This window comes from Pelodiscus sinensis, chromosome 30 (assembly GCF_049634645.1).
Source record: "Pelodiscus sinensis isolate JC-2024 chromosome 30, ASM4963464v1, whole genome shotgun sequence".
In the NCBI taxonomy this organism is placed as follows: Eukaryota; Metazoa; Chordata; order Testudines; family Trionychidae; genus Pelodiscus; species Pelodiscus sinensis.
This window is the reverse complement of record NC_134740.1, coordinates 11189641-11203407: the sequence shown is the minus strand read 5'-3', so window position 1 is coordinate 11203407 and position 13767 is coordinate 11189641. Positions and strand designations below refer to the sequence as shown.

Below are 13767 nucleotides of genomic sequence, written 5' to 3'. Positions count from 1 at the left end.
TTGTATCCAGCTCCATCCTGAGCCCGACCTTCAGAGGGTGCAAACGGGTGCAGCTCCGTGGACTGTACAGGAGCCAGGCCAACAGACACCCGTGTGGTCACTCACTGCTCCTAGTGACTGGGTGGGACGGGCGCTGGGCATGGTGGACACCCACCGCATGAGAGGGTCCTGCAGGAAATCAGGGCCATTCCATATATCACTCTGATCCCCACCCCTATCTGTGCCCTTCCCTCCGCAGTTACCACACTCTGAGCTAAGGAACAGGATGTCCAACCAAAGCACCGTGACCGAGTTCCTGCTCCTGGGCTTCTCTGATGTCCGGGAGCTGCAGATTCTGCATTTTGTGGTGTTCCTGGTGCTTTACCTGGCAGCCCTGATGGGGAATCTTCTCATCATCTCAGCTGTCGTCCTCGACCGCCGTTTGCACACCCCCATGTACTTCTTCCTGGTCAATCTGGCCATGCTAGACCTCGGCTCCATCTCCTCCACCGTCCCCAATTCCATGGGCAACTCCCTCCTAGACAGCAGGTCAATTTCTTACCCTGCCTGTGTCGCCCAAGTCTTTCTCTTTGTCCTCTTCACTTCAACAGATATTGCCTTATTGACCATCATGGCCTATGACCGACACGTCGCCATCTGCCACCCGCTGCACTATGAGAGAGTGATGAACAGGAGAGCCTGTGTCCACATGGCCACTGGTACATGGATCGCTGGTATTGTCTACTCTGCCCTGCACACGGGGAACACCTTCATGTTACTCTTCTGCCAGTCCAATGTCATCAACCAGTTCTTCTGTGAAATCCCCCAGCTCCTGAAGCTGGCTTGCTCCGACTCCTATCTCAGTGAACTTGGGATTATTGGCTTTAGTGTGGTTTTAGGTTTGAATTGCTTTGTTTTTATTATCGTGTCATATGTTCAAATATTCAGAACGGTGCTGAGAATCCCCTCGGAGCAGGGCCGGCACAAAGCCTTCTCCACCTGCCTCCCCCACCTCGCTGTGGTCTCCTTGTTACTTTTCACAGCTGTGTTTGCCTACCTGAAACCCATCTCCAGTTCAGCATCTAATCTGGATCTGGCGGTGGGTGTTCTCTACGCCGTGGTGCCTCCCATGCTGAATCCGGTCATCTACAGCCTGAGGAACCAGGAGATCAAAGCTGCACTGAAGAAACTGATGGGGTGGAGGTTAATCTCCAAGATCTGAAATGTCCTTCAGTGCTGTGATTGCAGCCTCAGCTTCTTTACAAAATGTGGACTAGCGCCGCTGAACTTAAATGGGTTAATCTAGCTTTATACGCGTGTAAATAAGAGCAGAATTTACTCCTCACTCCCCTCATTCTCGATACACACCTGTCCCTCTCTCGCAGGGATTTAATAGCACAGTGGCACAATATTTTGCACAGATCACCAGCCAAAGTGAAGCCACTAGTGGTCTTTGTGAAGTCTCTGCCTCTCCTTTTTTGGCATGCTAGGGGGTGGTGCCCCTGTGCTATCTTTGGGGGCAAACAAGCCCAGCTCTCCTGCCAGTAACTGGGGGCTACACCAGACCCAGCATCTCAGCCCCTTGAAACCACTGGGGAGTGGAGGGCCATGGGTAACACCAGCCTCTTGGGCCCCCCATTCCCTCCCCTTTGGCTGCAGCCAGCCCTAGCTGCCCCCTGGCCTCTTGGCCCCCCTCCAGTTGCTGGAGGAGGGCCAGGGATGAGGTAGAGGGTGGCAGGGGTTGCAGCAGCAGCTCCTCACTATGCTGTGGGCCTTGACACTCCATCACCTGGCGGGGAATCTCTGCCTGGGGCTAAAGAGTGACTCAGGACAGGAGGAATAGGGTGATGAGGTGCACACCAGGGGGGTGGACTCAGGGAGGGGACTACCAGGTGTGTCTAGACTACAGGGTTTTGTTGAGAAAGGTGGGCTTTTGTTAACAAAACTATACCTGCGTCTACACTGCCGCTGAGTTCTGTCGACATAATGTCAACAGAACTTGGCAGTTTTGTCAACATAACGTTGACAGAACTCGGCGGTTCTGTCGACAGCTGTATACCTCATTCTACGAGGAATAACACCTTTTGTCGACAGAGTTCTGTCGATAGAAAGCATTATTGCATCTACACTGTCCTTTGCGTCTACACTGTCATGTCAACAACACGGCTTGCTTTGTCGACAGAACTGGATGCAGTCTAGACACTCTTTGTCGACAGAAGCTTTGTCTACAGTATGGGTACATCTAGACTACATCCAGTTCTGTCTACAAAGCAAGCCGCTTTGTCGACATGGCAGTGTAGACGCAAAGGACAGTTTAGATGCAATAACACCTTCTTTTGACAGGACTCTGTCGACAGAAGGCGTTATTCCTCATAAAATGAGGTTTACAGCCATCAACAAAACTGCCGAGTTCTGTCGACTTTATGTATAGTTTTGTTGACAAAAGTCCACTTTTGTCGACAAATCCCTGTAGTCTAGACACACCCTATCCGTCGACAAAACTTCTGTTGACAAAACCCTGTAGTCTAGATGTACTCTAAGACATGGACCTAGGTGTTCGGGGTTGCTTACAGGGCTTAACCATGGTGTCAAGGAGGCGTTTCCCAAGGGTGGGGCTGCTCTCCCCAGATTGAGGCTCCTTTGGGGGTTGGGGATCAGGTCTCCATGAACCATCCCTGGCCTGCAGGTGGAATCTCCATCCCTAGAGGTTTTTCAGTCCTGGCTTGACAAAGCCCTGGCTGGGCTGATTGAGTTGGGTTGGTCCTGCCTTGGGCAGGGAGCTGGACTCGATGACTCCTGAGGTCTCTACCAGCTCTAGGTTCTATGATTATACGATTCACTGACCTGCCCTCAAGCAGAGCCTAGGTCACGGCCCCACCCTGAACCGGGGCCTGGGCTCACTGCCTGGCATTTGTGAATTGCTTGTTTGTCGGCCCACCCTGAGCGAGGGCTGCTCCCATAGCTCCTGTTAACTATTTGTGCCTTGAGCATGGCCCAGCACCCAGTGACCATTGGCCCAGCCTGATCATCGGCCTGTTAATTGTGACCCAGAAGGGGCGGAGTCTCTTTTAGATCCCTTCTGGGCTACATCTATACATTGATTCGGGCATTCAGGTGCTTATATCATTTTGTGTTCTTCTGTATAAACGAATGAAGGAACAAATGAACGAACAAACAAAGGTAGAAACACTCTGTTGGTCTGACGGTATTGTGGACGATAAAGCTGTTGCAATATTTCCTAAGGACAAAGCCAATTTTCTTTTTTTCAGCAAAACTCCTGCAGTCGTTTCATTGCCGGTGTTTTCTCTTCTGCGATGCCCTGGTCCCACGCTGGTCAGTAAATTGTCCCCCATTTTTTTTCATGGCTGGCTAGTCACTCAACTTACTACTGGTCACAGCTCCTATGGAAGGACCCATAGGTGGAAACCAGGGCAGGAGACATCACGATTGCAAGGCGAAGTGGTGTGACCCCGGACCCAGTTTGAGGGGGAGAGGTCCCACCCCAAGAGAGGGATGGGAGCACAAGACAACGTCCACTCAGAGCCCAGAGTGCTCCCTCTTCTCTCTTCTTTGTCCACGTGGCAACTTCCACCCATTCCGCCCCTTCACCTGGGTCTCTGTGTTTGGAAGAGATGGTGGGATATTGGACCAGCCCCCCTCGAAGCCAGCTTCACAAGCTTATGAAATGAAATGAATAGGGAGCAGGTTTAAAACAAACACAAGGAAGTTTGTCTTCACTCAGTGCCCAGTCAACCTGTGGAACTCCTTGCCAGAGGATGTGGTGAAGACCAGGACTTTAACAGGGTTCAAAAAAGAACCAGATAGATCCATGGAGGCTAGGTCCATCAACAGCTATTAGCCAGGATGGGTAGGAATGGTGTCCCTGGCCTCTGTTTCTCTGGAGGTGGGTGACAGGGGAGGGATCATGTGAGGATTCCCTGTTGTGTCCCCTCCCTCTGGGGCATCTGGCATTGGCCTCGGTGGGCAGACAGGACCCTGGGGTGGATGGACCTTTGGTCTGACTCAGTCTGGCCGCTCTTACGTTCTTATGTTCTTGGAGCAGCATCCCCCGGCTGAGGAAAGGAATCCCTCCTGGGCACAGAGCCAGGCATTCCCCTCCGGATTGTGTCAGTCTCTGCCTGGGGCCCTACCCTTGACTGGGATTATGGACGACAGCCCCACCTGACTCACAGCTCCTTCCCCCTCCCGTGCAGAGCCCCCAGGCCCAAGTCCAGCTCTAGCCTGGAGAGAGGCCAAACGATTCCCCTCTGGAGCATCCCTGGGGCGTTGCTTTTGAACCCCACTCAGAGTTCATTCGGCAATCTCCTCCCCTCCCCTTTGGGCTTCAGCCCGGCTCTGTTTGGACCAGGGTCCTTCCAGGGCCGCTGCCATCACGGGGCACGTGGGGCGGTTCCCCTTGGGGGTTGAGGGGCAGCAGGATCAGGCTGTCAGGGCGGTTTGCTGCTGAGTGAGATCTCCCCACCCTGGAGACGGGACTCGGCTATTTAGCCCCAGGACAAGCTGGGCCCCTGTTTGCAGCGAGCGCCGGCCGGGAGCAGTTTCAGAGCAGGGAGGGGATTTCTCTTCTTTACTCCCTTGCCGCTGGGCCTAAGGAGGAGCCGGGAGCAGCCCTCTGTGGGGCAGGTCCCTGCCTGCCAGGAACTGGAGATATCCAGCAGCTCTAAGATATGCGGGAGGGGCAAGGCAAAAGTGACACAGATAGGGCACCGCTGGCTGGTCCATGGCTAGGCAGTGACTGAGAATCCTGGCGGTGAAATAGATCCCAGGCTAGGAAGCCCAGCACGGTGAGTGTGTTACTCCAATTCAATGTACTTAGGGGCGGCTAGCCGGGGGTGATTTATTACTAGACTCGAGTTACGAAGGGAACGCTGCAGGACTGGTCACAGCGCACACTCCACCTTTTAGAGCTTCATGGGGAGGGGGAGGGAGGAGATTTTTCTTCCCCCAGCAGAGAACAAGGGGACTTGAAACAAGAATTGTGTGAAAACCAAACTTTCTATTTGGGAACATCCCCATGTCACCCTTCCACCAGTCCAGAGATACCAGCCAGGTTTAGGCCAGTGAGAACCGGCCCATGGCAGATAAATTGGAGAAACCTGAAAAATATTAATTGAACTGAGTAAAAAAATGTTTTGAGTTTTTCGAGGCACATAACGTGTTTCAAAACAATGAGTAGTCCTGTGGCAGCTTAGAGACCAAGATAGATAGATAGATAGATAGATAGATAGATAGATAGATAGATAGATAGATAGATAGATAGATAGATAGAGGGGGTGTGTGGGGATAGATAGATAGATAGATAGATAGATAGATAGATAGATAGATAGATAGATAGATAGATAGATTCTCATTTCATTTGAATAAGTGGGTTTTGTCCAAGAAAGGTCATGATTCTATATCTATATATTTATTAGTCTCTTAGGTACCACAGGGCCACGCATTGTTTCTACAGTTACAGATGAACACGGCTGCCCCTCTGAAGCTTATGTTTCAAGAATCACGTTTCCCAGGGAAATGATTTCAGCTAAAACCCGAGAATACCTTGGCATTAATTTTAATGTTATCTCCAACTGGAAAGTTGGTGAAAAGTCGGGGTGGAAAGGTTAATATTGTCCAATACTGAAATCTGAACCCACTCGCTCTATGCAACCATGAGTATTGCCCTTTCAAAGGGACTCCCATTGGATGGTAAAACTGAGCAAGCAGCAAAGTGGGCATCTCACAGCTCAGATGATTAACATCCTGGTGCCTTGACTGGAGAAGAGTGAATGGAAGCCCCCAGCCACAATCTGACAGGGGGAGGATACGCAAGAAATTGTGTATCTTATTGTGAGTGGTATTCCAAAGATTCTGAAGTTACAGACAGCTCCCGCAGTGAAACTTGTGTTTCCTGGGAAATTTTGTCCTGCTGGAAACCAAGAATTCCTTGGAAATAATTTGAACACCATCCCCCACATTGGAAAGTTAGAGTGAAACCAGGGTGGAGACATTAATCGTGTCCAATAGGACTGAAATCTGAACCCCAACACTGTAGAGCAACTGTGTTTAAGGCTGTTTCAAAGGGACAAGTGTTGAAAGGTAAAGCTGAGTAGAGGGCAGATTAAAGAGACTGGAACTTTTCAACTTGGAAAAGAAGAGACTAAGGGGGGATAGGATAGAGGTCTATAAAACCATGAGTGGTGTGGAGAGAGTGAATAAGGAAAAGTTATTTACTCGTTCCAATAATATAAGAACTAGGGGCCTGCAAATGAAACTAATGGGCAGCAGTTTTAAAACAAATATAAGGAAGTTCTTCTTTATACAACTCACAGTCAATCTGTGGAACTCCTTGCCTGAGGAGGTTGTGAAGGCTAGGACTATAACAGGGTTTAAAAGAGAACTAGATAAATTCATGGAGGTTAAGTCCATTAATGGCTATTAGGCAGGATGGAGATGGATGGCAGGAGAGAGATCGCTTGATCATTACCTGTTCAATACACTCCCTCTGGGGCACCTGACATTGGCCACTGTGGGCAGACAGGACACGGGGCTGGATGGACCTTTGGTCTGACCCAGCCTGGCCGTTCTTATGTTCTTATGAGTAAGCCCACAGCCAACGTGTTACACGTCCTGGGGTCTTAACTGGAGAAGAGTGAATGGAAGCCCACAGCCACAAACTTTAACCATTCACCCTGCCCCTGGACACAGAGCAGTCGAGGGAAATATGGTCGCCCTGTTACCAGCCCCCCAGTGCCTGGCAGTGGATGTGGGATCTTGTCTCCTCACTTCACTCCTAAGCAGGCAGCCGGACGTCCCTGTGGCGTTACAGAAGGAGCCGTCAGGCAAGCTCCTGAGTGAGTCTGTCAGATTCTGCAGAAAGCAGAGACCAGTCACCACTGGCCTTTCAGCAGTTCGGTTCCATGGCTGAGCCAGGGGTCGGCTGTTCGTAGCCAGAGGGGGTCCATCACGGAGAGAGCTGTTGTGTTGGGATGGAGCATTGCTCCATCCGTCGTACGGCATTATATCCAGCCCCATCCCGAGCCGCATCCTCAGATGCAAACAGATGCAGCTCCGTGGACTGTTCAGGAACCAGGCAAATTGACACCTTTGTGGTAACTCACCACCCCTAGGGAGTAGCTGGGACGGGCGCTGGGCATGGTGGACACCCATCACATGAGAGGTTGCTGCAGGAAACCAGGGCTATTCCCTGTATCACTGATCCCCACCCTGTCTGTGCCCTTCCCTCCAGAGCTGCCAGACTGTGAACTGTGGAAGAAAATGTCCAACCGAAGCACCGTGACCGAGTTCCTGCTCCGGGGATTCTCCGATGTCCGGGAGCTGCAGGTTTTGCACTTTGTGGTGTTTCTGATGCTTTACCTGGCAGCCCTGGTGGGGAACCTTCTCATCATCTCAGCTATCGTCCTCAACCGCCGTCTGCACACCCCCATGTACTTCTTCCTGGGGAACCTGTCAGTCCTGGACCTCGGCTCCATCTCCGCCACCGTCCCCAAATCCATGGTCATTTCCCTCCTGAACACCAGGGTGATTTCCTACCCAGCCTGTGTCGCCCAAGTCTCTCTCTTTGTCGTCTTCGCTTCAACGGATCTTGCTTTACTGACCATCATGTCTTACGACCGGTACGTGGCCATCTGCCTCCCGCTGCACTATGAGCGAGTGATGAACAGGAGAGCCTGTGTCCACATGGCCACCGGTGCCTGGATTGCTGGTATTGTCAACTCTGCCCTGCACACTGGGAACACCTTCCAGTTACCCTTCTGCCAGTCCAACGTCGTCAACCAGTTCTTCTGTGATATCCCCCAGCTCCTCAAGCTGGCCTGCTCCGACTTCTACCGCATTGAAATTGGGGTTATTGCCTTGGGTGTATTTTTAGCTGTGAATTGCTTTGCTTTTATCCTTGTGTCGTATGTTCAGATCTTCAGAGCGGTGCTGAGAATCCCCTCGGAGCAAGGCCGGCACAAAGCCTTCTCCACCTGCCTCCCCCACCTCGCTGTCGTCTCTCTGTTACTTTTCACGGCTGTGTTCGCCTACCTGAAGCCCCCCTCCAGCTCGGATTCTAATCTGGATCTCGTGGTGGGTGTTCTCTACGCCGTGCTGCCGCCCATGCTGAATCCGGTCATCTACAGCCTGAGGAACCAGGAGATCAAAGCTGCAATGAAGAAGATGATGGGGTGTAGATTTAGCTCCATGAAGTGAAATATCCTCCAGTTCTTGTGTTTGCAGCCTCAGCTTCTTCAGTCAATGCGGACTAGCGCTGCTGAACTTAAATGGGTTAATTGAGCATTATACTAGTGTAAATGGGAGCAGAATAAGCTCCTCACACACTTCAGTCTAGATCAGTGGTTCCCAAACTTTTTGGCATCACGCCTCCTTTTTGATTTTTAAGAATCAAAAGCCAGCCCCCCCAATAGCGGTAAAACTTGTTGAGCAAAAATATCCCAAAGAACTGACCGGGGTCAAAAAACAGAAAAACAAAAATAGCAGGGGGGGAATGATGGGAGGGGGGCTGGATTGCCTCGTGGCCCCCCAGGGGGGCATGCCCCTCAGTTTGGGATCCCATGGTCCAGATACACACCTGTCCCTCTCTCACAAGATTTAACATTTTAACTAGATCACCAGCCACAACTAAGTCACTAGTGGTCTTTGTGACGTCTCTGCCTCTTCCTTTTTGGTCCTAAGGAGTGGTGCCCCCGGCTCGCTGCGCTCAACAACCCCCCTGTCTTTGGGGGTAAGTAAGCCTGGCTCTCCCACCAGTAGCCGGGGGCTGCACCAGACTCAGGGTCTCAGCCCCCCACAGCTGCCAGGGATGGGAGGGCCAAGGGCTGCGCCAGCCCCCTAGGGTTGGGAAGGCTGGGGGCATTGCCAGCCCCAGCTTCATGCCTCTCACAACCCCGGCTGTGGCTTGGCCCCCCCCGCCATCCTCCTCCCCAGCCTCTCGGGCCCTCTATTCCCTCCCCTCTGGCTTCCGCCAGCCCTGGCCTTCCCCCTCATCTCTTGGCCCCCCTCCAGTTGCTGGTGGAGAGCCAGGGATGAGCTAGAGGGGTGGGGGGACGACTTTGCTGTGCTGGTGGCCTTGATGCTCTGTCACCCGGTGAGGAAGATTAGCGCTAGCACCGACTTCCTGAGTGGGTGCGGGGAGAGTAGAAAACCCCAATGCCAGAGCCAGCCTGCAGACAAGTGCGCTGCTGTGAGGAGGGCCGAGGGCCAGAGGGGGGGAGGAGAACTCGGAGCCATGGCGGCTTCTTCCCCCTCTAGGGACTCTGTTGAAGCTGTGGGGCGGGGGCCGTAGAGTGAGATGCTGACATCACTCTCCTGCCCCGCCGGAGAAGCTTTCTTTAATACACAGCGAGAGAAGTGCGGCTGGGGTAGGAGAGGTCTGCTTGGTGTATTTGCTTTTCCCTTTTCTTATATTTTAGCCATTCCTCAGGGCAGGGCATGGGGTGCAGACGTGAGTCAGGGGAGGGAGGTAACAGGGCTCAGGGCAGGAGGTGGAAGAGGTGGCAGGAAGGACTCAGGGTCTGGTGAAGAGGCGGAGCTCAGGGCCGAGTGTGTGTATGTGTGTGGGGATGGGACAAGGCCCTGGGGCTGAGGAGTGACTCAGGACAGGGGGCATAGGATGTCGAGGTGCACACCAGGGGAGTGGATGGTGCAGGACTCAGGGAGGGGACTTCAGACATGGACCTAGGTGTTTGGGGGAGCTCACAGGGCTTGGCCATGGTGCAAGGGGAGCTCTGGAGGCTTTTCCAAGGGGGTGGAGCTGTGCTCCCCAGATTGAGGCTCCTTCTGGGGTTGGGAGTCAGGTCTCCATGAACCATCCCTGGCCTGCAACTGGCCCACCCCCACCCTACATCTGGTCAGGGGGTTGGGGCTCTGCAGGCCATCCCTGGTTTCCAGCCAGTCTGGCAGAGGGACCGTGCCTGGCAAAGTCCTGCTCTCACCCCCAGCCACAGGGCTTCAGGGATTGTCCTGGCCTGCAACTGGTCCAGGGCTGGGCCACAGTTCCCTGCCTCTCCTTGCGGAGCGGGATATCTCCTGGAGTGGGGTACAGCCCATGGTTCCCATTCCTACCATGTCCTGAGAAAGGAAGGTGCCGTGGTGCCCAACTCTGTTTGGGGCAGTGCAGACACTTAACTGGTCCGGCAACATGGAAAGCTCTGTTCCCAGCTGGCCACTCTCTTGCTGGTGTCGCCGCTGGTGTTGCCGCTCTCCTGCGGTCACCTTGTGGTATTGCTGTCCCCTTCACTCACTGCCCCCAGTGGTCATCCTGGAGTATTGCTGTCTCTCCGATCAGCCCTTTCCCTTTCCATGTTATGGAAACCAGTCCCATTCCAGGCACTTCTCATTGTCCTGGCACAACCAAACCCCGACCTTGCATTAAGTTAGGAGAAGAGAAAATAGCCCTTAGAAGGAGTCCTTGAACAAATGGACTTGCAAGCAGACAGACGGACTCTCAGACAGACATATGCAAAAACTCTCATAGGGTATGTCTACACTACAGAGTTAGTTTGAACTAACTTAGTTCAAATTAGTTAATTAGAACTAAGCTAATTCGAACTAACGCGTCTAGAACTAAAAACTAGTTCGAATTAGCGTTTTGCTAATTCGAACTAGCATGTCCACATTAAGTGGACCCTGAACAGGGCTTAAGGATGGCCGGAAGCAGTGCCGGCAGGGCATCAGAGGAGGACTTAGAGCGTGGAGATGCTGTCTCAGGCTAGCCGAGGGCTGCGCTTAAAGGGACCCGACCCCCACCCCGGACAGACAGTTCTCAGGGGTGCCCCGCTTGCATAGCAGGCCTGGCTTGGAGTGCCCGGAGTGCCCACACTAGGCACATCACACCACTCGGCCATCAGCCTGGCTGCACTTGCCGCTGGCTGCCATCTGGGGAGAGGGGGTAATTGGGGGGCTGCAGGAGAGCTTCCACCCCCAGAAGCCCGCAGAGCCAGCCCAGTCCTCCCCATCGTGGGCTCGTACCCCATTCCTCCCTCACCTCCTTCCACTTACCCTTCCCTAGCCCCTTTTCTTGATGTACAAAATAAAGGACAATTGTGGTAAAAAATGGAATCTGTCTTTATTGAACAAAACTGGGGGAGACTGGGAAAAGGAGGTGGGAGAGGGGAAGAGAAAGGCTGGGAGAGGGGAGGGCAACTACAATGATCAGGGGTTGGGAACAGGTCTCATATGAAATGAGGCTAAAGAGACTGGGACTTCTCAGCTTAGAAAAAAGGAGACGGAGGGGGGACAGGATAGAGGTCTCTAAAAGCAGGAGTTGGGTGGAGAGGGTGCATACAGAAAAGTTGTTCATTAGTTCCCATAAAGAAGGACTAGAGGACACCAAAGGAAAGGAATGGGTAGCAGGCTTCAAACTAGTAACAAAGTTGTTCTTCACAAAGCAAAGAGTCAACCTGTGGAACTCCTTGCTGCAGGAGGCTGTGAAGGCTACAACTAGAACGGAGTTTAAAGGGAAGTGAGATCAATTCATGGAGGTTGGGTCCATGGAGTGCTATTAGCCAGGGGGTAGGAGTGGTGTCCCTGCCCAAGGTTTGTCGAAGGCTGGAGAGGGATGGCATGAGACAAATGGCTTGGTCACTGTCTTCGGTCCATCCCCTCCAGGGTCCCTAGGGTTGGCCGCTGTCGGAAGATAGGCTACTGGGCTAGATGGACCTTTGGTCTGACCCAGGACGGCCATAGTAAGCTCAGGGCTCAGGGTCGGGGGTCTCAGTGCACCCCCTTGATTTTCATGCACACCTGCTCCTGGGTGGCCAGGCTGGCAGCTCTCCTGCCCTAGACGGCCACTTTCCTGTGCCTAGTGTAGAGATCGTGGACGAAGTCCACGATGTCCGCACTAGCCCAGGCAGGTGCCCACCTCTTGCGGTCCTGGGCAAGCTCCCGGGAGCCGCCAGCCTGGTCCTGGGAAGAGGGGGAGGGCTGGGGGGCATCGGGTGGCTGGCTCGATCCGTGCCAGGTGCAGGGTCTGCTGGCTGGGTGCTGGCAGGCTTGCACCTGGCACGGGCACCATAGCCAGCCCGTGCCCCTTTAAGGGGTCCGGGGCCGGGAGGGGGGCAGACGAGTTTCCCTGGTGTTGGCCAGAGTGGCCACCAGGGCAAGCTGGGGAGGGCTAGCCTCCCACTAGTTCGAATTAAGGGGCTACACACCCCTTAATTCGAACTAGCTAGTTCGAACTAGGCTTAATCCTAGTAAAATGAGGATTACCTAGTTCGAACTTAATTCCAACTAGCGGAGCGCTTAGTTCGAACTAACGGAGCGCTAGTGTAGCGCCTATGAAAGTTAGTTCGGACTAACGTCCGTTAGTTCGAACTAACTCTGTAGTGTAGACATACCCTTATTTACTTATTTCCACAGTATAAGAACTAGGGTCACCAAAAGGTTCAGAAAAGGGCAACAAAAATGATGAGGGGTTTGTAACGGGACCTATATGAAGAACGATTTAAAAGCCTTGAACTTTTCATCTTAGAAGAGAGGAGATTAAGGAGGACTATGGGAGAGGTCTATAAAATCTTGACAGGTGTGGAAAAAACGAATAAGGAAAAGTTGTTTACTTGTTCCCATAACATAAGAACTAGGGGTCATCAAATGAAATTAATAGGCAGCAGGTTTAGAACAAACAAAAGGAAGTGTATCTTCACTCGGTGCACAGTCAACCTGTGGAACTCCTTGCCAGAGGATGTGGTGAAGTTCAGGACTTTAACAGGGCTCAAAAAAGAGCTAGATAGATTCATGGAGGTTAGGTCCATCAGTGGCTATTAGCCAGGATGGGTAGAATGGGTATCTGTAGTATCTTTTTGTCTTGAGGTGAGTGACGGGGAGGGATCACATGAGGATTCCTGGTTGTATTCCTTCCCATCTGGGCACCTGGCATTGGCCACTGAGGGCAGACAGGACACTGGATAGGTGGACCTTTGGTCTGACCCAGTCTGGCCACTCTAATGTTCTTGGACCAGCATCCCCTGGGTAAGGAAAAGATCCCCTTCTGGCCATACAGCCAGGCATTCCCCTCCGGATTGTGTCAGTCTGTGTCTCGGACCCTATCCTTGACTGGGATTATGGACGACAGCCCCACCTGTGCTCACAGCTCCTTCCCCATCCCGTGCAGAGCCCGGCAGTCGTTCCCGGTCTGCTCAGGGTGTTCCTCCTTGGAGGCTGGGCCCAGCAGGTGGACATGTGTCTCTGTTCCGGTGAGAAGGGAGCCACAAACCAGCTTGGTATTGATATGCTCCAGTTTCGGACGCTGCGTTTCCCTCTGGTTGCTTCTGTGCGACCCACGGCAAACACCCGGGGAAGCCAGAGCCCTGGGGTCCTCTGGGGGCTGCATCCCAAGAGATGCTGGTGCAGCGCCCAGAGGAAGGATTTTAGTCTGGGCTTGGCAAAGCCCTGTCTGGGATGATTGAGTTGGGGTTGGTCCTGCTTTGGGCAGCGGGCTGGACTCAGTGACTCCTGAGGTCTCTTCCAGCCCTGGGATTCCAGGAACGCAGGAGACCAAACGTCTGTGGAGGACGAGGCTGCTCCAGGCCAGCCGGGGCTGTAGGTCCACCCGGCTCTGAGCTACAGCAGGACATGTCAGTGCTACACATAGCTAGTTTATTCTGCAATCTCCTTCCCTCCCCTTTGGGCTTCAGCCCGGCTCTGTCTAGACTACGGTCCTTCCAGGGCTGCTGCCATCGTGGGGCACATGGGGTGGTTCCCCTTGGGGGTTGAGCGGCAGCGGGAGCAGCCTGGCAGGCAGTTTGCTGCTGGGGTGAGATCTCCCCG

At 53.2% G+C, this 13767-nt stretch overlaps 2 protein-coding genes across 2 annotated transcripts; both read left to right on the top strand.

The window, feature by feature from the left end:
- The first annotated feature begins 265 nt into the window (after positions 1–265).
- LOC102444402 (olfactory receptor 14C36-like) lies at positions 266–1201 on the top strand. The gene has a single exon (XM_006131446.2). The coding sequence runs from the start codon at positions 266–268 to the stop codon at positions 1199–1201; it is 936 nt and encodes a 311-aa protein (XP_006131508.2).
- Positions 1202–7257: 6056 nt separating this feature from the next.
- LOC112546463 (olfactory receptor 14J1-like) lies at positions 7258–8193 on the top strand. The gene has a single exon (XM_075912154.1). The coding sequence runs from the start codon at positions 7258–7260 to the stop codon at positions 8191–8193; it is 936 nt and encodes a 311-aa protein (XP_075768269.1).
- The last annotated feature ends 5574 nt before the right edge of the window (positions 8194–13767 follow it).